This window comes from Harpia harpyja, chromosome Z (genome assembly GCF_026419915.1).
Source record: "Harpia harpyja isolate bHarHar1 chromosome Z, bHarHar1 primary haplotype, whole genome shotgun sequence".
Classification (NCBI taxonomy): domain Eukaryota; kingdom Metazoa; phylum Chordata; class Aves; order Accipitriformes; family Accipitridae; genus Harpia; species Harpia harpyja.
The window spans coordinates 69132512-69153516 of record NC_068969.1 but is presented as its reverse complement, the minus strand read 5'-3'; the positions used below and the strand labels follow the sequence as shown (position 1 = coordinate 69153516).

The 21005-nt window shown below is 36.4% G+C and overlaps 1 protein-coding gene across 2 annotated transcripts in view; it reads right to left on the bottom strand.

Moving 5' to 3' along the window:
- The window catches only part of CNTNAP4 (contactin associated protein family member 4), a 260580-nt gene that overhangs the window by 84737 nt on the left and 154838 nt on the right, over nucleotides 1–21005 (bottom strand). For both annotated transcript variants that reach the window (XM_052778474.1, XM_052778475.1), the window contains exons 5-8: nucleotides 11225–11428; nucleotides 10870–11054; nucleotides 8758–8901; nucleotides 5986–6247 (exon numbers count right to left, since the gene is read on the bottom strand). In XM_052778474.1, coding sequence (XP_052634434.1) covers nucleotides 5986–6247; nucleotides 8758–8901; nucleotides 10870–11054; nucleotides 11225–11428 — 795 coding nt within the window. The remainder of the gene's footprint in view (nucleotides 1–5985; nucleotides 6248–8757; nucleotides 8902–10869; nucleotides 11055–11224; nucleotides 11429–21005) is intronic.

The following is a 21005-nucleotide window of genomic DNA, read 5'->3' as shown; positions in this document are numbered from 1 at the left end:
GTATTTTATGTTAAGGCTGGCATAGTATTGAGCTGAGGATCAAGAAAAAGCCTTAAAGCCTAGCTATTTTTGCTCTAGTTGTATTTTGGCTAGATAATACAATGTGTAACAGACATTTAAAAGACAGAGTTGATAAAGCATCAGAAAAATATTATTGCTGTCTTGCAATATCATGGGTATAGATGAGTCACACTGTATAATGAAGTTTCTAGACTTAACGAGTATTATTATTTATCTCTCCTATTTTTTTAGTACTATTTTACAGCAAGAACTCATCAAATATATCAAAAGTTTTTACTAACTTCAAATAAAAATCAACAAATAATAACAAACATATAAAGCATCCTTAGGTCTTTTGTACCACTGTGAACCTCAGTGAACTATAGTCTTTCATCAAAGAGATAATGGGTATACTAAAACAAAGAATATGAGTAATGTATTTTTTAAAGTACAGAAAATTAAGTCTGAGAAAGGATTTTTCCCAATTCCCAATAGTACAACTAGTTTTCTTCTATAAATTATTGTAGGATCATCCCGTAATAAGAAACTAAATTATAAAATATATATAGTTTATAACACCACTTGTTACACTGTGTTTTTAAGATTAGCTATTTCAGAAAATAATTCTTAAAAAAGGATTATTTCCCTACTCACTTATTTCCCTCTTTCTAGCCTCCATCCCCAGCTAACAAAAGCTCCAGCTTCTTTCACTTCATCTCTAAGATTAAGCAAGGAGTTTCTTTATTTGCAGAGGTACTTGAAGTGAATGATATTTTCCTAAATCACATCTCTGCAATATGCTATCTTTTCCTTTAGTAATCAGAGAATCAGAGAATCATAGAATAGTTTGGGCTGGAAGGGACCTTTAAAGATCATCTAGTCCAATCTCCCTGCCATGTGCTGGGACTTCTTTTATAGATCAGGTTGCTCAAAGCCACATACAACCTGACCTTGAACACTTCCAGGGGTGGACATTTAAATCTAACCTCTTTCAGATTAAAACCATTACCCCTTGTCCTATCACTACAGGCCCTGAGAAAAAAAAATATCTCTCCATCCCTATTATAAGCCCCCTTTCAAGTATTGAAAGGCTACCATAAGGTGTCCCCAGCGCCTTCTCTTCTCCAGGTTGGACAACCCCAACTCTCTCAGCCTTTCTTCATAGGAGAGCTGTTCCAGCCCTCTGACCATTTTTGTGACCCACTACTGGACCCACTCTAACAGGTCCATGATTTTCTTGTGTTGGTAACCACAGATCTGGATACAGCACACCAAGCGGCCTCTCATGAAAGTGGAATAGAGGGGCAGAATCACCTCCCTCGACCTGCTGGACATGCTTCTTGTTATGCAGCCCAGCATACAATTGGCTTTCTGGGCTGCAAGCACACATTGCCAGTTCATATCCGATTTTTCATCCACCAGTACCCCCAAGTCCTTCTCCTCAGGGCTGCTCTCAATCCCTTCATCCCCAGTCTGTATTGATACTGGGGGTTGCCCTGACCCAGGTGCGGGACTTCACACTTGACCTTGCTGAACTTCATGAGCTTCACATGCACATACTCCTCAAGTCTGCCAAGGTCCCTCTGGATGGCATCCCTTCCCTCTAGTGAATCAACTCCACCTCTCATCTTGGTGTCATCGGCAAACTTGCTGAGGATGTACTCAATCCCACTATCTATGTCACTACTGAAGGTAAGAAATCTAACAAATTCTGTAATTTCGTTTCAATTGTTGAAAGGAAAATTGCTTTTAATTCTTAGTTTTACATCCTGCTTCAGTAACATCTTGTTCTGGTGAGAAAACCATACTCCAAATATTGCAAAATTTGACTGTCAAGGTAGGTCAGAGAATGCCCTAACATAAAGAAGGAGATTGAATGAATGACTGAAGTAGAAAATTTTTTGGTTACTGGAAAATCAATTACCTGAATTTTGCACATTTTGGATTGTTTACCTTAGTTCATCATACTGACCTACTAAATGATTTTGGGATGGATTTTTTATCTCCTCTTCATACAGGCTGGCATGATTAGAGATGATAAATGTTGTTCATCTAGCTCAAGTTAAGACTTCCCAAAAGTCCTTTTCATTTAAGTCTGGGGAATGCCTTTGTGGGAGCACAAAACACTCCTGAGAAAAGAGCTCATTGTAGCCCTCAAATTAAAAACCTTAATTAAATTCACATTTGCTGGTGCGAAGCCATGGAGTGGTATAACATACAAATATTGGAGGCCAATGGACTGCTAACATTTCCATTCCATCTGAAAATTATATTGTCTGGTGCTCTACTAGGAATTTTAAAAATGCTTTATCGGAAACAAGTAAGGAAAAAATAGCAATTGAACTTTTAGTGCATAATAAGGTAGCTATTAAACAAGATATCCATTTATTCTCATTAGTAGTACCTCCATCATTTTAATATCTAAGTACAAAAAAAGGTCTGTGGGAGGTCTTGCAGAACACTGACATCCAAACTTAGGAACACATATAAAAAACCAATGTATATAGCTTATTAGGAGATCAGCAAGAAACAAAAAAACCTAGTTTAGAGAAAGTAATTTGTAATTAGTCTGAAGTATAACCACCAAATGCAATGATTGTTAACATCATTTAATTAAAAGCTGCATAGAAAGACAGGGTCATATGAAGAAACTGAGTAATAAGATCTCAAACATTTATAGCTTGCAGAAGAGGCTACAAAGGAAAGACATTAAGCAACCATTCTGTAAAAGGAGGATACAGCTTATTATAACTTATTCATGAATTAGCATGCCATTCTCCTCTTTTTATATAGTAGAAGAAATTTTTAAAAAACTCATTATAATTTAAGAACTCTGCACAAAGAAATATGCTCTGATTTAATTTTCAGATATCATGTGTGTGTGTGCAAAAGTCAGGTCATAAGTCTTTGCCTGTAGGGAACAAACCTGTCCAGCCATCCATAATTTAATTACTCAATCTGAAAAAGCAGACTTGAATTGCTTCAGTGAGTGTAACAATAAACACTTCAAAAACTCAAGAAAAAATTCCCCATATGGTTTTGTTAGAGAACTTTCTCGGAAGAGAATAAGATGTTTTTGCAGTAGTTTCTGTCTTCACAAAGAAAAACACAATCCCTCCTGTTAGACTTCATGAAGAGTAAGCTTAACATAGCACGAGTACATTAAATTCTGTTTCAGCATAGACTGCCAAGATTTATTTAGGGGTGTTTCAGCTAATATGTTGTGTATTATGTTGCAACTTTGAAATTGAATAAATTGATCTATGTGCAAGTCTACAGCTGTTAAAAGTGCCACCACCTTCAGCTGGTCTGTTAAAATGATGCTGCGTGGCAATAGTTTCTTTAACATACATCACCTAATTGAACTGCAATTGAAATAGCTCCTAGAAAGCCAAATTCATCACTGTTAACTACATACCACTGACATTCTTACTAAGGAATTGACATTTTCAAATAGTGAGCCTAGGGAAACTTCTTGTCTATAAAATGGTACTCTTTGTGCATCAGTTATTTCAGATTATAACAAATACCAGGGCTGATCCTATTAGCACCCACAAAACCAGGATCAAAGTATTTATGTAAATTTCAGCATTATCCATGGTCATTACTGGCTTACAGTCTTTTCCTGAATTAAAATAATCAACTGTTTAAAATTTTACTTTTAATCATTATACACCTGTAGAAACATAATGAGCTCCAGTTATGTTTAACTTTTTCTTTTCTCTTTTTCTTTTTTTTTTTTCCCTTCAAAGGAATTTTCATTTTGTACAAGGAATTGAAGTAAGGAATCAATCTAAAAGAAACAGGGGCACAGAACTAAGATTAAGGAGGCCTCATCTTCAAATCCTGTGGCTGTTTCTTCATTCTGCTTGGCTCTGCTTTGCTCTCTTTCTCTCCGTTACACTGCCAAGCACATGATTTGTGAATGTTTTAGGTAGCTGATGCTTATTTTGTGTTTGTACTGATTAAAACATTTTTATGAAATTTTCTCCCTTTTTTATGTAATTTTTTTAATTCTGTGGGGTACGAAAGAGATTTGGAGGCTTTAATTTTTATGATAATTATTTTATTATTTATTATTTATTTTTATTTCAGTAACTGGTTAGTTTACTTACTGTATTTGTTATTGCTCAAGACAAACTAGCGCTAAACAGCATCATTAAGCTGTCTATATTCTGGCTTGAAAACTCTCCTGAAAGATGCCTTTGGCTTGGTTCCTATCAATCCAATGAATATGCTCTATAAAAGATTAAATTCTTCACACATTCAAATCCTTAACTTGTTTTCTAAATACCAATGCAAAACGCAGTTTTCCTACTTGTTATTTACCTGTTAATTCAGTTTACACATTACACTACTGGAACTAACTTGGCTTCTTTTTCACTGATAATACTCCTGCTCTATGAAGATGAAATATGAAATATATGGCTGTGTACAGTTCAAAATAAATCTAGGATCAACGGATGTTTTGGATATCATCATTGTGTTTTCTGCAGCCAAATTACGCATTGCTTCTATGACACATTCCTCCCAACTAGTGGTCTCTGGTCATCTTCTTCGCCCATACAGAAACCATTCCAATCCCAGCCACATTTCCTCATCTTCATATACCCTTTGGAATCCCATTTATCTGCCTAATCTCTCTAGTCCTGTTTTTCCTGTCTGAGAATTCATTCTGGAACAACCATTTTATCCTTCTATAAGAAAGGGGCAAAATTCAATTTGTTTACATAAAGGATGAGAAACTCTGAGGCAGCTGTCATGCATGGAGTGTCAGAGCATAGTATACTACTGACAAAGTGCTGCTAGGTGAAGGTATTGATATTATCACATGGTGATGTTATTGCTTCTCACTATTTTTTAAAAAGTCGTGCAAGATAGAGTTTTTGTCAGCTCTGCCCTGGTCTCACATTTCATGAAAGAAGGAGATTGCTGGCTGGGCCAGCGGTCTTGCTGTTCTCACATCAAGAGCTAAACAGCACTCAGAAAAACTGAGGAGCCTTTTTGTGAAAGGGGGGTCCCCTTGCTCCCAAACTGAGTGAAAGTGAAAGCTGTGAGCTGCTTCTTAGAATCCCAGTTGGATACTCTCTAATATGACTGTATCTTACTATATTTGCCTCATCCTCTTGTCCTTATATATTTGTTTATCGACAGGGAAATGGCTCAGAAGAAGACTAAAGGGTATGCCTTTGGAAATCTCAGCTCCACCCTGAGGGCTGCCTAGCAGTGCACACTACAAAAAGTAGATGATCTAGTCTCAATTCAGTGATTAACTACAAAAGTGACCCTTTAGCCCTCAATTATTCAGTGACCCTTTAGCCCTCAATTATTCAGTCTGTCTCCTCAATTTCTGCATTTCTTTTTGTCCTTACCGTATTTTTTTTTTGGGGGGGGGTTGGTTATGTAGACTCAAACTTGCCCCAGCTTTTGGAACACAAACTGTTATTGGGTATCCACTGTCCAAATTTAATGGACACCTCTGTAACTGAGATCTCTACAAAATAACAAACATAATATTTATAATAATGTATAACTTTATAGAAAAATGAATTACTTGATGCCTTGTGAAGGCATTGACAAATGGTGAAAAACACATTAATGGCATAGCTTGACAGAGTAAGAAATTAACTTGTTTACACTTCACAAATGAAAAAGTTGCTTAGATATCTCAAATTTCCCAGATTATACACATGAGCTTTACATACATATAGTATGTAAACCTAAGGACTCAACTTTGCAGCCTATATTATTGCAAGTAATTTCTACTCAATCATGGGGAAAAAAGCATAGATACATGTTTGTGAGAAAAGAAAGTATTTAGAAACATTTGGGATTAAAATTCACACAAAAGTAAAGCATTGTTACATACATACTAGACATAAAACGAAGTCAAGAATGTGGGTACTAATTTCAATGACTTTACATTAGCTTATTTTTTTATATGTAGGAATCTTGGATTTTTTTTTTTTTCTTCAATTCTGTTACCTGCAGTGATGTCACTCAGTGCTTTTCCTGGTTTATGAAGACTGATTTTAACTTTCCCATCACTCAAATGTAAGAGGAAACCACCTGAAGCCTGGTGTAGTTTACTAGATAATAGAAGTCCTTCCTTGTTCCATGTGCGAAACTGGAAACTGATGAATACTTCGTCTTGCCCTGATGTGCCTGGCAGTGCCAGGTAACTACTGGAGCTCAGAAATGTAACAGGAACCACCTGTGGCTCTAAACATGAGAAGGACATGTTGCCCTAGAAAGAGATGAAACAAATATGGCATTAGGAACATTCGGGGAAAAAGGGTCATGAGAACTTTTGTATGGAAACTACAGAGTTTCAAAACATTGTGCATAGAACTTAACATTTGTAATACTTGAGTGTGTTAGTCTAAAAATCAAGTATGAATAGGCAAGAACATCATCAGCTTGGGAAATATTTACCTAGTTGTTTGACCAGAACAGACATACCTGCCTGAGCAAAGAGTGGCAAGGACCTTTGAGTGAATGAGGTAACATCCAAAATTACATAGGTGATTTAATCATACTTTGGGAGTTAGACAGACCTGCCTTGTTTCTATTTTGGCTGAGCCTCAGGAAGCATTAGGGACTTGACAAATTTCTGAATGTCAGATAAAATGCCACCGAATACAAAGTTTGGTACAAATATTTGCTGTGGTCTAAATGCTTGTATGCAGAGAAAAATGTTGAGCTTGGCTACTGATTGTTTAAGGCAGTGTTAAATTTGAGAAAAAAACATTTTGCCGGACCAAGGAGCAATCTTTCCAAATCAATGCACCTGGAGATGTGCACTGACACCAGTATTTGTTTTCACAAATATTCAGAGAAAATTCCACATATAAACTCTTGCTACTTATAAATGTGAAACACATCATATATCAGAAGGTAACGTGTTTCCAAACAGGCCCATATGGACCACATCATGAGGTGTATTTAGGCACCTAGCCTTTATTTTCTGCTTGATTGCTTTGGACACCACTGGTTCTTAGGTACCGAAATAAACTTGTGGATGAGCTCATTGACAAACTCTGAGCTTAACCTGCATCCATGGCTGTACTGAGTGATATAGATAAGAAGACTGGCATGGGAATAACGCATTTTTTGCATCTGACATCAGAATTAGTGAGTACTTTATGAACCTTGATAGTGATACAATATGCACTTTGATCTAATGACTTGCTGGCACTATTTGAACTATAACTAATCTGTTCTGTATGGATGTTTACTAAAGGATTAATGTCTTTAGAATTTGAAGTACATTGAACTTCTCTTCAACACAAAAAGCTTTTAAACTTTTAAACATACAGAAAACTTTGACCTTATAGTAAAAAGCTAACAAAACAGTTTAAGAAAAATACTCACTAGACCCTGGCACGGCAAGACATTAAAGTTTATCTCTTTTTATTTTCTTAAAGGAAAATATATATTAATTAAAGCTCTGTCTTATGAACTCAGCTGTAGAGAAATTAATAGTCAACTGAACTGACCCATAGTGAAAAAGAAGTCATCAGATAAATAAACCTTGTTAAATGTTAAAAGCTTACCATCTGCAGATTCCCCCTCCACATTATCTGGACAGCTGCCTGATACTGTATCAGACCAGCAAAGTGGCTATTTAACCAGGATTCTATGGGAACATAGATATTTTCTGGCACAATTACATTACAAAACAAGTCCTAAATAGTTTTGAAAGCAGTACAACATCTTAAGTCAATTGAGATGAATATGATGAAATTTCCTATGACAATAATTTCATAACTACCCTTTCATTAGTCCACAGAGAACCCCCTATAACTGCCCTCTCCCCAACATCCATCAGCATCATGGACAGGATATTATACAAAGGTATCAGTTTAGTTAATTCTGGAATATTTCCGATGAGATTCATATGAGGAGAGATGCCTTTCATCCACTTTTTCTGGGACAGACAACCAAATTTGATTGTTCATATTCTGAACTGAAATCCAAATCAAAAGATTTGGAGTTTCAAAGCATTTAATATTTTGTTAATTATTTTGAACAGATTGTTTCCATCATATCCCTGCATATCCTGCTGCTAAATAAATAAATACTGCAAATAGAGATGGCTCTGATACTATTGAAAAAAACAACAAAACAAAAGACTTAGTAAAATTTATAGAAAACCTTCTGTAACACAGAAGAAAGTTGATTCATTGTTGGAACCATTTCTTTTAATGGTAGGGGTTTGGCTAATACAACTGTTGGCCATGTCGCAATAAATGCATTAAACCCACCAACCTAAACTACAGCTTTTCAGACAAAGTGCAGTATAAATTGACAAACAGCAGTTACCTATCAAAATTATAATGCTCTGGAGAAAAGAGAGTGGATCAGTGTCCTCAGCAATAGAAGGCTTTTAAAATGTGCTGCTGGTGTTCTTACTAGTCAGGTACAGAAGTCAAAGCCAGAGCTTCGATGATTTCAGATACATCTTACTGTACTCACTCGCTTTTGTACATGCACAACAGTGAGATACCACACAACAGTGAGATATCACACACATCTAAATATGAGCTGAAGAGCTGAGGAATAAAATGCATCCTGCATTGTCTACTGGATGAGTCTGTACTGCAGCAAATATAAAATAGCCCAATTAAGTGATTCTTTGATTTTTCTTTCATTAAACATAGATTTTACTAGAACTGTGTTGCCTATGAAAATGGCTGTGTTTTTTTCTTTTCTCTATTTTGCTTATTTATTCTTTCTTAGCTATGAATCTCTTACCACAAAGTAGATCTGAGATTTATGCCTCCTGGCCAGGTCAATAATGTTCACTCCATTATAATAAATATTTTCAAAACACCCATGAAAGTTCCTGTGTGACAATGTCCCTGATTTTCCAGGCACTGGGATCCCTCCAAAGCTGAGCTTAGAAAGAGAAGAGAAATCAATGATACTATTAAGTAATTTTCTAAGGAAAGAAGTTGCCAATAGCATAAGAGCAAAAGTCAAAGACTGGCCAATAATGAATCTGCTACTTGGCTATTTCCTTGTATCACATCTATGTATTAAAAGAACAGCTAACAAAAATTAGGCTGTATCAAGTCATACGTATGCATTAAAATATTTTGAAATGTTGGCTTATTTTTCTTCTGAGGATGCCTCTTAATAGTTGCTTAGTATAGAGTCTTATCAGTTTTCAGGGTCCAGTACAGCTGCAAAACCAAGGAGAAGAAGGACAAGGCCCAGTACATGCAGACCACACTGGACAGTGCGAAAAGGGGGAAGAGAATTCACAAACAACTTCTTTAGGAAGTTTGAGCCTGACTTCTCCACTGTGTGCAAATAATAACTACCGTAATAAAGAACAAGAGTACATAAAATTAAATTACTCTAGGGCAAATTCAAAACAAATGAAAGGAGATATTTTTTCCCTCTCAAAATGCTTAGGCTGTGCACTCCCTTGATGTGATGTTGTAGGTTTACGTGGGTTCAGAAAGGGATTGGAAGATTTAATAAAAATAAAAATCCATGGAGAGCTATTAAATTCAAGAATATCACTCTGTCTTAATAAGTCCCTGAAGCAGAAATACTTAAAAAGTAGTAGATTATTTTAGAAAAGCATTGACACAAGGGTGACCTGAGTTATACTCTGGTCTATGTTTCCACTCTTGGGCACCATCAGAAACAGGATGCCAGTTTAAGTGAACTTTTGAACTCACCCATTTCAAAGCTATTCTAGCTGACATTGTAGAAAAGGTCAGTTTAAACTATTTATCTTTTAATTTTGAAATTTCACTTAATATTTAAAATCATTTAATAAAAAAACCAAAATTAAATATATTGTCTCATTAAGTTATTAAATTGAGACATTTTTATAGTCACAAATGCAATTCTAAATACAGTGGTTCATACTTTTTTGGAAGTTTTTAGGCATTTTTCCAGCTTTTGCTTTCCTTTCTACCTTGTATTGATAACACATACTTCAAAGTACAGTATGTGGAAGAGAGGAAAAAATAGTTTGCAATACTGGTTGATTTACTAAAATAAATCTATTTGCCAATCAGTTAAAACTAACATTTGTTGTTCCTTTTTCTTTTTTTTTTTTAATTGGTATGAACCTGCAATCCTTGGCATTGTGGCTTAGATTCAGAAATTTTAAGCAGAATCGTGACTTTAGGCTTGTGAATGATATTTTTGAAATGGAGTATTGCAGACATGGAACAGCATGAAATCTTACTCTAAACTGATTAAGAACTTGAATGAGTAGAATAAAGTAATATAGATCTATGGGTTGCAGACACTGCTCTATCACTCATTATCTTATCCAACAAACAGGACAGGGGCAAACATAAAACAACCAGTCATCACATTACAACTGTGAAATAGTGGTATTTTTAACCATAGGTAGGAAACTGTCACAGCAAATTACATCTATTCCTTTTCATGAATCTACCACTTGTGTAAGCAAGATTTTTTCACAGTACATTTGCCAGATTAAACAGGAATTTAAGTCTTAATCTAAACATTTCTAAAATGGTTTTATGCTGATTTATTATAATTTTCATCAAGCCATAAAATAGTAACTTTGATTTGGGGCTCATTTCTTACGTTTACGTACTGTTTACCACATTCGCAGCACTACTGAAACAAAGATATTAAAATAATGAATTCTGACATGAAAAAGATGGTCTGCTGAAAAACTTGAGTTGAAGTCTAGTGCAGCATTAGTAATGTAAGAACATTTCTTTTTCTTTGTTTAATTCCTTCAGGAGGCAGAATATCCCTAAATTCTTAAGCACTGCAAACTTCCTTCAGTTCTGTCTCCTTTGCTTGTTTCACTGCATTTACATAACAAAGTTAATAAATGTAATAAAGGAAAGGTAATTTTCACACCTCATAATCAAGGTCCAAATAATTGAATTCTCCTTTTGCATGAAAATGATGAGTGTGTTTATCCACTGTAAAGTTTACTTGATTGTTAAAGTGCTCAATGAGAACAGAATGCCAGTGTTGATCATCCAAAAGACTGCCCAGCGTAATATTAATTTGGGCATTAGAAGGATGAGTTTTAGTATCACCTTGAAAGAAGAAAAATAAAAACTATTAATTCCATATAAAAATATAATTATTCAAATATATACTGCTAGTTTATCATATTCTATACATTAAAATCCACTTAAATTAAAAGAAGTTTTAGTCAAATAGTACCTAATAACTATATTAGACTTTATGAGACTTTAGCTGTTACCTAAATTAATGAGTAGGGACAGCTTCCCTTTAATTAATTCCAGGGTGATGTGGTCTCCATTTTGTCCTTCTCTGTGGAGGAGAATTCCATCACTTTGCATTGTCTTAAACTTCAGAGAAATCACATCTTTCAGTGCACTCATGAGTTTTTGATTAAATGTGTAAATTAGACAACTTTTCCCATCAAAGCCAACCACCTCGGACCCTAGAAGTAAAGAAATGAAAGATAATGTATAATGCTATGTCTAAAAGAAACAGTTGCATGTTACTTCAATGTGATATGAAGTCCCACCACTAACATCCCTAGATTCACTTGTACCCAGTAAAGTGTAGCTTATTTCTGTTATTCCTGTTCTTCCCCAAATGTTAAGACTGTCCTGTTTTAATGATGATGCTATCACTAGATAATAAAGCAAGGTAAGCAGAAGAGATCTGGTGTCTATTCCAATCTAGTACTAATCTCACATGCTGAAAGGTCTTCCTTGTTTTGGAGCCATGAAGTACTTTGACCATTTCTGTTCTTACTGTATTCTTAGCGTGAAAATCTCTATTAATTTATCTGTGATTAATTCAAATTAACAAAATAAAAAAGAGAAAAATCATGTCCATTACAGTTAACTGATTTTCAGGGCCTTCATGCAGGTTGTAGATTTAAGCCACCATTAAAATCAATCTGGATATCTGTACAGTAGTTCAAAATAATATCATGGCATACTATCCTAGGAAGTGAAAATAGCCTAAAATGAAAACCTGTCAGCTGTGAGTAGGGCCTGGTTCTCTTCATCAAATGCTTTTTTACTGGCATCATAAACAAATTACAACTTTAATTAAGCTGAATTACAGTTTTAGTACTGGAATACAGGACTTTGTATCATCAGTTTTCTAGTATGGGCATCACAGAATCACAGAATGTTTGAGGTTGCCATGCATGTCTGGAGACCATCCTGTCCAACTTCCCCAAGCAAAGTAGTATCAGCTCCAGCAAGTTTCTTAGGACTGTGTCCAGTCAGGTTTTGAGTATTTCTAGGGACAGAGACTACACCTCTATGGGCAACCCATGGCAGTGTTCAACCATCCTCACAGTAAAAAAACCTGTATTTCAGTTTGTGCCCATTGCCTCTTTCTTATCCTGTCACTGGACACCACTAAAAAGATCCTGGCTCTGTCTTCTTTACAACCTCCCATCAGGTATTAATACACATGTGTAAGAGTTCCCCCAAGCCTTCTACTCTCCAGTTCCGGCTCTCTCAATCTCTACTCATATGGCAGATGCTCCAATCCCTTAATCATATGTGTGGCCTTTTACTGGTTTCACTCCTGTATGCCCAAGTTTTTCTTGTAGTAGGAATCCCAGAACTGGACCTAGCAATTCAGACATGTGTCATTATCACAGCTGAGTGAAGGGGAAGGATAACCTTCCTTGATCTACTGGCAACACTCTTCCTAAAACAGCCCAGGATGCTATTGGTCTTCTCTGTTGCAACGGCATGTTTTCAGGTCATGGTCAAAACAGTGTCTACCAGAACCCTCATGTCTTTTTCTTCAAGGCCACAGTCAGCCCCCAGTGTGTACTGGTAAACCCTTGCTGGGATTATTCCTCCACAGGTGCAAGACCTTGCACATCCCTTTGTTGAACAGCATGATATTCCCTTCAGCCCATTTATCCATCCTGTCTGGATCCCTCTAAATGGCATCAAAACCCTCTGGTGTGTCAATCAGTCCTCCAAATTTTTATTGGCTGCAAAATTGCGGAGCATACACTCTGGCTTATCATCCAGGCCATTAATGAAGATGTTAAACATCACAGAAACCAGCACCAACCCATGGGATACACCACAAGTGAATAGACTCAGCAGTTCAGTCTGTTTTCATTCCACTTCATTTTCCACCTAAATAACCTGTGCTCATCAGTTGTCTATGACAGCGTTATGGGAGACAGCTTCAAAACTCTTGCTAAACTCAAGATAACCAACACCAAACACTGCCTTTCACTCACCAAGCCAGTTATATCACTGTGGAAGGTTATTAGTTTGGTCTGTCTTCTAATCCTAATCTATAAACTCTGAGCTGTCTCAACATCTGTCCCTAGGCATTGCTCCATGCACCCCTGCTGCTTTCTCACATAAATGTTAACGGCCTTTCCTCATTGTCCTGGCTAGTCCTTTTTAAACAGCCTGTATCCAGCTATGGCACCACTACAGTTGTGTGAGCTATTCCACCATGTCTCTGTGGTCATGATGAGACCATAGTCTTTCAAATGCATGAAGACCTCAGTTTCTCTGTGTGTTCCCCATATTGTGTGCATTAGCACACAGGCACTTCAGAAAGGCATCCACTTGTATTGATTTCTCAGAAAAAGTGTGAGAACTTCTTCCATAATGTTGCCCTCACAGCAGCACTTCCCTATTTGTGTGTTTGCACTTGAGATGGTCAAGTGCTTGCACTTCAGCTCCGGTTTGTAGTTTCCATGCTCTCTTGTCCACACTGCCCTTGTCGTGGTTTAACCCCAGCCAGCAACTAAACACCACGCAGCCGCTCACTCACTCCCCCCCCACCCAGTGGGATGGGGGAGAAAATCGGGAAAAGAAGCAAAACCCGTGGGTTGAGATAAGAAAGGTTTAATAGAACAGAAAAGAAGAAGCTAATAATGATAATGATAACACTAATAAAATGACAACAGCAATAATGAAAGGATTGGAATGTACAAATGATGCGCAGTGCAATTGCTCACCACCCGCCGACCGACACCCAGCCAGTCCCCGAGCGGCGAATCCCTGCCCCCCACTTCCCCGTTCCTATACTGGATGGGACGTCACATGGTATGGAATACACCGTTGGCCAGTTTGGGTCAGCTGCCCTGGCTGTGTCCTGTGCCAACTTCTTGTGCCCCTCCAGCTTTCTCACTGGCTGGGCATGAGAAGCTGAAAAATCCTTGACATTAGTCTAAACACTACTGAGCAACAACTGAAAACATCAGTGTTATCAACATTCTTCGCATACTGAACTCAAAACATAGCACTGTACCAGCTACTAGGAAGACAGTTAACTCTATCCCAGCTGAAACCAGGACAGCCCTGAAGCCTTTGTTTCTCAAACCAGTCCACCACTTCCTCACTTGATTTTGGGCCATCATCTCCCTCCACCATCATTATTAATTTAGAGTTCTCCTCACCACATTGGCCAGCCTGTTGGAAAAGATGCTTTAGTGCTACATGGTCAGATGGATTCTATCTCTTCCTAGCAACTCTTGATCCTCAAAGAGTGTCCTAAGGTTGTTAAATCTGAATAATTGTTGCTGACACCAGATGTGCAACTAGTTATTGATCCAAAGGATCCACCCAGTCCTCCTCAAGCTCTTCTCTTTTGTCAGCATGAACAAGGAAAACACCACCTTACACCCTGTGCCCTTGCCCCTTGCCTCTAGAGACATGTAGTCATGCTTGGTACACAGTAAGTCTCCCCTGGCATTACTGTTGGTGCCCACATGGAAAAGCAGCAAAAGGGAAAAGTCTGAAGGCTGGACAAGCCTCAACAGTCTCTTCACAATATCCTGGATCCATGTCCCTAGCAAGCAGCAAACCACCCTAGAAAGCAGGTCAGACAGGCAGGTAGGCAGGCCTCCAACACCTGCAGTGGGGAGAGCTGGGGACACACTTCAAGGGACATCTTCATAGCATATAGTCATACAATAGTTCAGGTTAGAAGGGACTTTTTAAAGATCATCTAGTTCCAATGCCCCTGCCATAGGCAGGAACAACTTTCACTAGATCAGGTTGCTCAAAGCCCCATACAACCTGACCTTGAGCACTTCCAGTGATGAGGCATCCACAACATCTCAGGGCAACTTGTTCCAGCATCCCATGATCCTCATCATTAAAAAAAAAAAGAAAATTCTACCTCATGTGCAATCTAAATCTACCCTCTTTCTGTTTAAAACCATTACTGTCCTTTCACTACAGGCCCTGGAAAAGTCTCTCTACATCTTTATTATAAGCCCCATTTAAATATTGAAAGGCCATAATAAGGTCTCCACAGAGCCTCCTCTTCTCCAGGCTGAACAATTCCAACTCTCTCAGCCTTTCTTCATAGGAGAGGTGTTCCAGCCCTCTGACCATTCTCATGGCCCTCCTCTGGACACACTCTGGCAGGTCCATGTTTCGGACCCATGCTGGGGATCCCAGAGCTGGATGCAGTACTCCAGGTGGGTCTCACGAGATTGGAGTAGAAGGGCAGAATCACCTCCCTTGACCTGCTTGATTCTGTACTATAATACACAAAATAATAAACTCCTAAGTTTTACAGATGAAAAAAAGAGTAATACTGAGGAATTTTCATTATTACATTATGAATGTATGCTTTCTGTCTTACATTCATACTTCTCATGACTGTGCTAAAAGGTAGGTACAGTGTTACAGCCCCATGACAGTGCTACAGTGAAATCTACTTTCTATTTATGACAGTGTTTTACCTAATTTCTTTCAAGGTCACATACTTTCACTTTACTTGGGAAAAAGAAAAAGGGAAAGGAAGGGAAAGGAAGGGAAAGGAAAAAAGAAAAAAGAAAAGAAAAGAAAAGAAAAGAAAAAAAAGAGAAAAGAAAAGAAAAGAAAAGAAAAGAAAAGAAAAGAAAAGAAAAGAAAAGAAAAGAAAAGAAAAGAGAAAAGAAAAGAAAAGAAAAGAAAAGAAAAGAAAAGAAAAGAAAAGAAAAGAAAAGAAAAGAAAAGAAAAGAAAAAAAAAGAAAAGAAAAGAAAAGAAAAGAAAAGAAAAGAAAAGAAAAGAAAAGAAAAGAAAAGAGAAAAGAAAAGAAAAGAAAAGAAAAGAAAAGAGAAAAGAAAAGAAAAGAAAAGAAAAGAAAAGAAAAGAAAAGAAAAGAAAAGAAAAGAAAAGAAAAGAAAAGAAAAGAAAAGAAAAGAAAAGAAAAGAAAAGAAAAGAAGCAGCAACTGATTTTATCCCAATAATATAAAAGAGTATCTGTCAAAATCAGAACAGATTGAAGACACACACAAAGGAACTGATAACACTATAAAAAGCACATAGACTATTCACAGTTCATAGGAAAAGAAGAAGAAGGTAATTACCCTTGAAAGATACATCTGTGAAATAAATGAAGATATAAAGGACACTCACTAAAATATGAAGTTATTTTTCAACTGACTGGTTGACTTCTTGTAAGTCAACAGAAGCCTGTTATCTATTTACTAACTTTATTTAATTTCACTAAAAATATTTCTCCACATTGTCAGCATGGAAATGAACTCTATTCAAATTAACTAAGGTACTTAAAATCAGTCATTTATATTCCATTTTCAAAAACTCTTGCCAGTGAATGCAGCTATGTTTTTAAATATAGTTTCTTGACTTTTTTCACATCTTGATAATGTACTTCTTACTTATGAAGAATTCATTTACCAAATGTACAATGAATAAATATGACATTCTACCTAAAAATGAATCTTAGGTTAACTATTTTACTTCATTATGTCATTGAATGAATGTGGACAGTAAAAACATTAATCAATGTTAAATTTGAATTATGAATGTGAAGTTTAATAGCTTCAGTAAAAACTTCAGTAATAGAACTTGTAGATTGTTATGTATCTATCAAACCAGCTAACTAAATATATTCTTAATAGGTACTGATAACAGCAGGGTTTTTTGATTGGGAACGTACTCTTGTTATTAGTTATCTAGACAAGAGCATAACCAACATTTAGCACTGCTCTTCAAAATCCCTTTCACTATTCTGCAGCACTAGCTCCTAAGAAGCAAAATCTACTCTGTCCAAATGTGGAACCCGCCCCCCCCCCCAAATTCCCACTACCGCCATGCATGAATGAAGATCGTGAAAGGGCTGCAGATGTTAATCAGAATTTTTACAACATTTCTCACACACGTTTTGTCTTCACCATCTATGCACTACCACTAGAAATAAATTGAAACAGTTGTGAAAGATAAAGCTTGGGTCTCCTGTAGGGTTATCAGGATAGAAAGAATGAGCCCAAATATCCAGGGTGCCATAATATTTTCCTCTTTCATATTTGCCAACTACTCTCAGCTTCTAATAGTCCCTGGACTTGAACATCAGTCTCCATGGGTTTTCTCTACTCTGCTGTTATAAATCAGGAAAATAAAACAGGGTGATTTGCTTTGTGATCATTTATCTTTTCTTACCACAATTTACAATGTGTCTTTCTCAAATTAATGTAATCTAAATCCTTAGTATACTGTGAAAATACCTTTGGAAGTGATGAAATGCCTCAGAAACTGGAAATTCTGGAAGCCTCCTCACACACCATAAGATCAAGTTCTAGTGATCCTAAGCAAAAGTTTTAGTTGCAATATCTTTGTTTGAAAAATTATTTCACTTTTGTTGATCTTTAAATTAATTGAACTTAATACTAATGCTCTATAAGAAAAACAAAAATAAACATTGCAAATTATTTAGCATTTTTTATTGTTTTTAGACATCCTTAGTCCTGGCCAATTGTACAAAAATGAGAAATCTGCTTTCTGGCCGTTTCCAGTTTTGGGGAAAGCAGACCTGAGAAGGTTCATGGTGTTCAGAAAAGTTAGGTAAATCAGGATTTAGGTATTGCTTTAAACAAAGCCTTTTGGGGGCAAAAAAAAAGGCAGAGGGGGATCACATTAAAGTTGTTCATAATCAACCACATTTAAAATGAACTTTTTTACAATCACATTCACATCAAGCCCTTGAAAGCGCATTATCCCAGTTATGAAGATGGTTAGTCCTTTCTTTGACTGATGTAACTGCCAACGATTTTTTACATTCCAGACATGAAGGGAATGCTCAGAAAGCCTCAACACATTTAACAGTGTTAGAGGACTCTGGAAGAGGGTTTTGATATCACAGTATCTGCAGTGCCTGTTGTTAGGCACTGCACCTAACAATGTTTTAATGTACAACGTGCATTTAGTTTGCAGTTACCTTTCTCCTACAATTTTATGCAGTTGTCATTTTCACATTTAAACTCATCTTTCTGTCTGTCATATGAAAAAGCCTTTTTTTTTTCTTTTTTTCCTATTTTTAGCCTAATGGTTTTCAGAGGATGGAATGAGAAAGAGAGCATTGTGATGAGGGGAGAAAAGAGTAAGCCAAAGAGACCTTCAATTTCCCTTTTTTAGTGCCAGGGGATAGCTTAACCTGAACTCTGTTTTACTGGGCCTAATTGTCACAATCTGACATTTCGGGGACATGACACAGGAAATGTCTGTAGAGATTCATCAGTCTTTTTTGAACACACTAAATAGGAAGAACTATCAGGCAGAGGCTAAGAGAGATTTTGGGGTGGGGGTTTTTTGGCAGCACAGACAGTTTGTTGTGTAGTCATGGCACAAGCAGATTGTATCACTCCACATGAAGCCAAGTAGATCAACTGGAGGTAGAAACATCTTTCTTTCTTTCTTACATGAAAAAGACTGTAGAACAGGAGTAAGATAACTGAGGAATGTGGCAGAGGTAGTAGAGTGAGGAAGGAGAAGAACTAAACACAAAGAATACAGGGGAATTCTTGTAATGTTTCATGTAACTGCATAACTGACTACCCTTATTTAGCCTTTCTATTCCATAAGTGCTAAGAGGCAAAAATGAAAGGACTTGTTCTGGATGCATGCTTTAAAAACATAAAAAGTGTGACAGTCCTTGGCCTAAAATGTTTCTAGCAAAAAGGGAGTTCTGTGTTAAAAAAAAAAAAGGAAACAAAACTCATAATATCCTGGTTTATCCTAAGGACATTTATCATAGACATTACCAAAACTCATTGAGACTGTAATTAAAGGGGAAACATTATTTCTGAGGATACTAGGCTAAATTATTCAGAGCACATATTTGGCTGGAAGACAACAGAGCAACAACTTGAAAGGAGTGCCAACAGTTGTCCTGTAAGCTTTACTTCGTTAAGATAGTAATGACTTCTTTTAGATGTAACAGATATGCATTTTTCAGTATCACTTTATGGAATAGTGAGATCAACTTTATATATTCTTGCAATTTTAGTTTTAGTTGTGAAATTTGCAACAGATAAGACTGAAGGAAGAAATTACTGCATTTGCACTTGAATACAGAACACAGTCCACATATTTGATGGTAAATGGAAAGAAAGTGGCTTACTCTTACAATATAAGACCCAGTGAAATCTCTCTGAAGGGAAGAATGAGAAATGGGAAATCTGGAAAGTGTGAATCAAAGTTAAAGTAGGTATCATTGGCATTTCTGCTTTTCTTTATTTTCTGGTCCTGCCTGGAAAAGTACATAACAATTCAGAAACAGCCAGGCATAATTACTGTAACAATAACTACATGTCCTGTGTGTGTCTGATAAATGGAGGACAAGACTGGAGAGAAAGAATTCATTCTTCAAATTATTAAATATATTTTAGAACTATAAGACTATAATCACCTGGTTTGTCTTCAACAGCAACCACTGAATTGAACTACTAAAAGCACATGGTAATTCCAGATGTTCAAAATAAATAAAGAGGTGATAAACAGTCTGCAATTCATTTGAAATGAAAGCATTTATACATAGAAAAAATAAGCATTTTAAGAATTCACAATATCATTAATACAGAGAAAATCTTAACCACCTTAAAAAAATCCTTAAATCCTTAAAAAATCCTTTCTGTATTTTTAACACTATCATGTTCTTTATGTACTGCATTACATCAGATAATGGATGAAGTAAATATTTCTTTTAAATTCAACCTAATCTTAGAAAATAGCTATCATTTATTTGTTTCTATAAGCTATCTATAGGATTGATCCTGTATGAAATAATTAAAATACAGAAAAATATATAATCTTCTTCAAAAGTAGTTACTGACCACACAAAAAAATATTTTAACTGTGTAACTGCTTATTCTATATGTTTTATTATTTTTAGTAACATGGACACTGTTCTCTTTTTGTCCCTTAAACTCTTAGATTTTCCATTGGCATGGCAATGAGGATATCACAGAAGAGAGCCATAAGATACCTTGCAGGGTGTGATAGAGAAAATTAGAGTAGTGAATATAGATAATTAAAATCTAGATTTTAGGCATGTGCAAAAGATAGCTCTTCAGCTTAGAAGTGTTTGGCAACAAGACATTGAGTAACTATTTAAAAATTGTTGAATGCACAACGTAAAGGACTTGGAAGAAGGAAAGCCAATTGACTTTCACTGAAGCTTAGAGACAGGAAAGAATGTAGTCTCATCAAGTACCACAGAGAAGAGATTTCAAATGTGAGACTCAAATGAGATTTCAGCTGGGAATTATGAAGCCATCTGTTCAGCCTCCATTTTTTACTTTTAGTAGTCCTGGTACTTAAAACAGTTGAGGGTAAGTTGAATCTTGGCCACATTCCTCAGTTACAGCAGTATCATTAGATTGTTCCAGGAATCATAAGTTATATTTCTAGTCTCCAGGCAGATGTCACTGAGGAATTCTGTGTGTTTTTAGCTTCTCATACCTTTCTCCTGGCATGACCTGTCTGTTCTCTGCAATGGGGCAGTTTACCTAATTTCTGAGATGACCTAATCTCCTGCAGCCAGATACTGAGATAGATACTGAAATTTTCAGTATCCTTAGTTCATGGTCTTTTACTCATTTTACAAAGCCAAGTTTAAGGCAGAAAACCCAGACGTGTCTTACTGATATTCAGTTTAAAGTCAGATACTAATGAATGGAAATAGAAGAGAGAGATATGGAGACCATTCAGAAGAGATCAGCAGTGTAAAGCATGACTTAAGGATAAAAGTTGAAAAAAAAATCCTACAAAAAA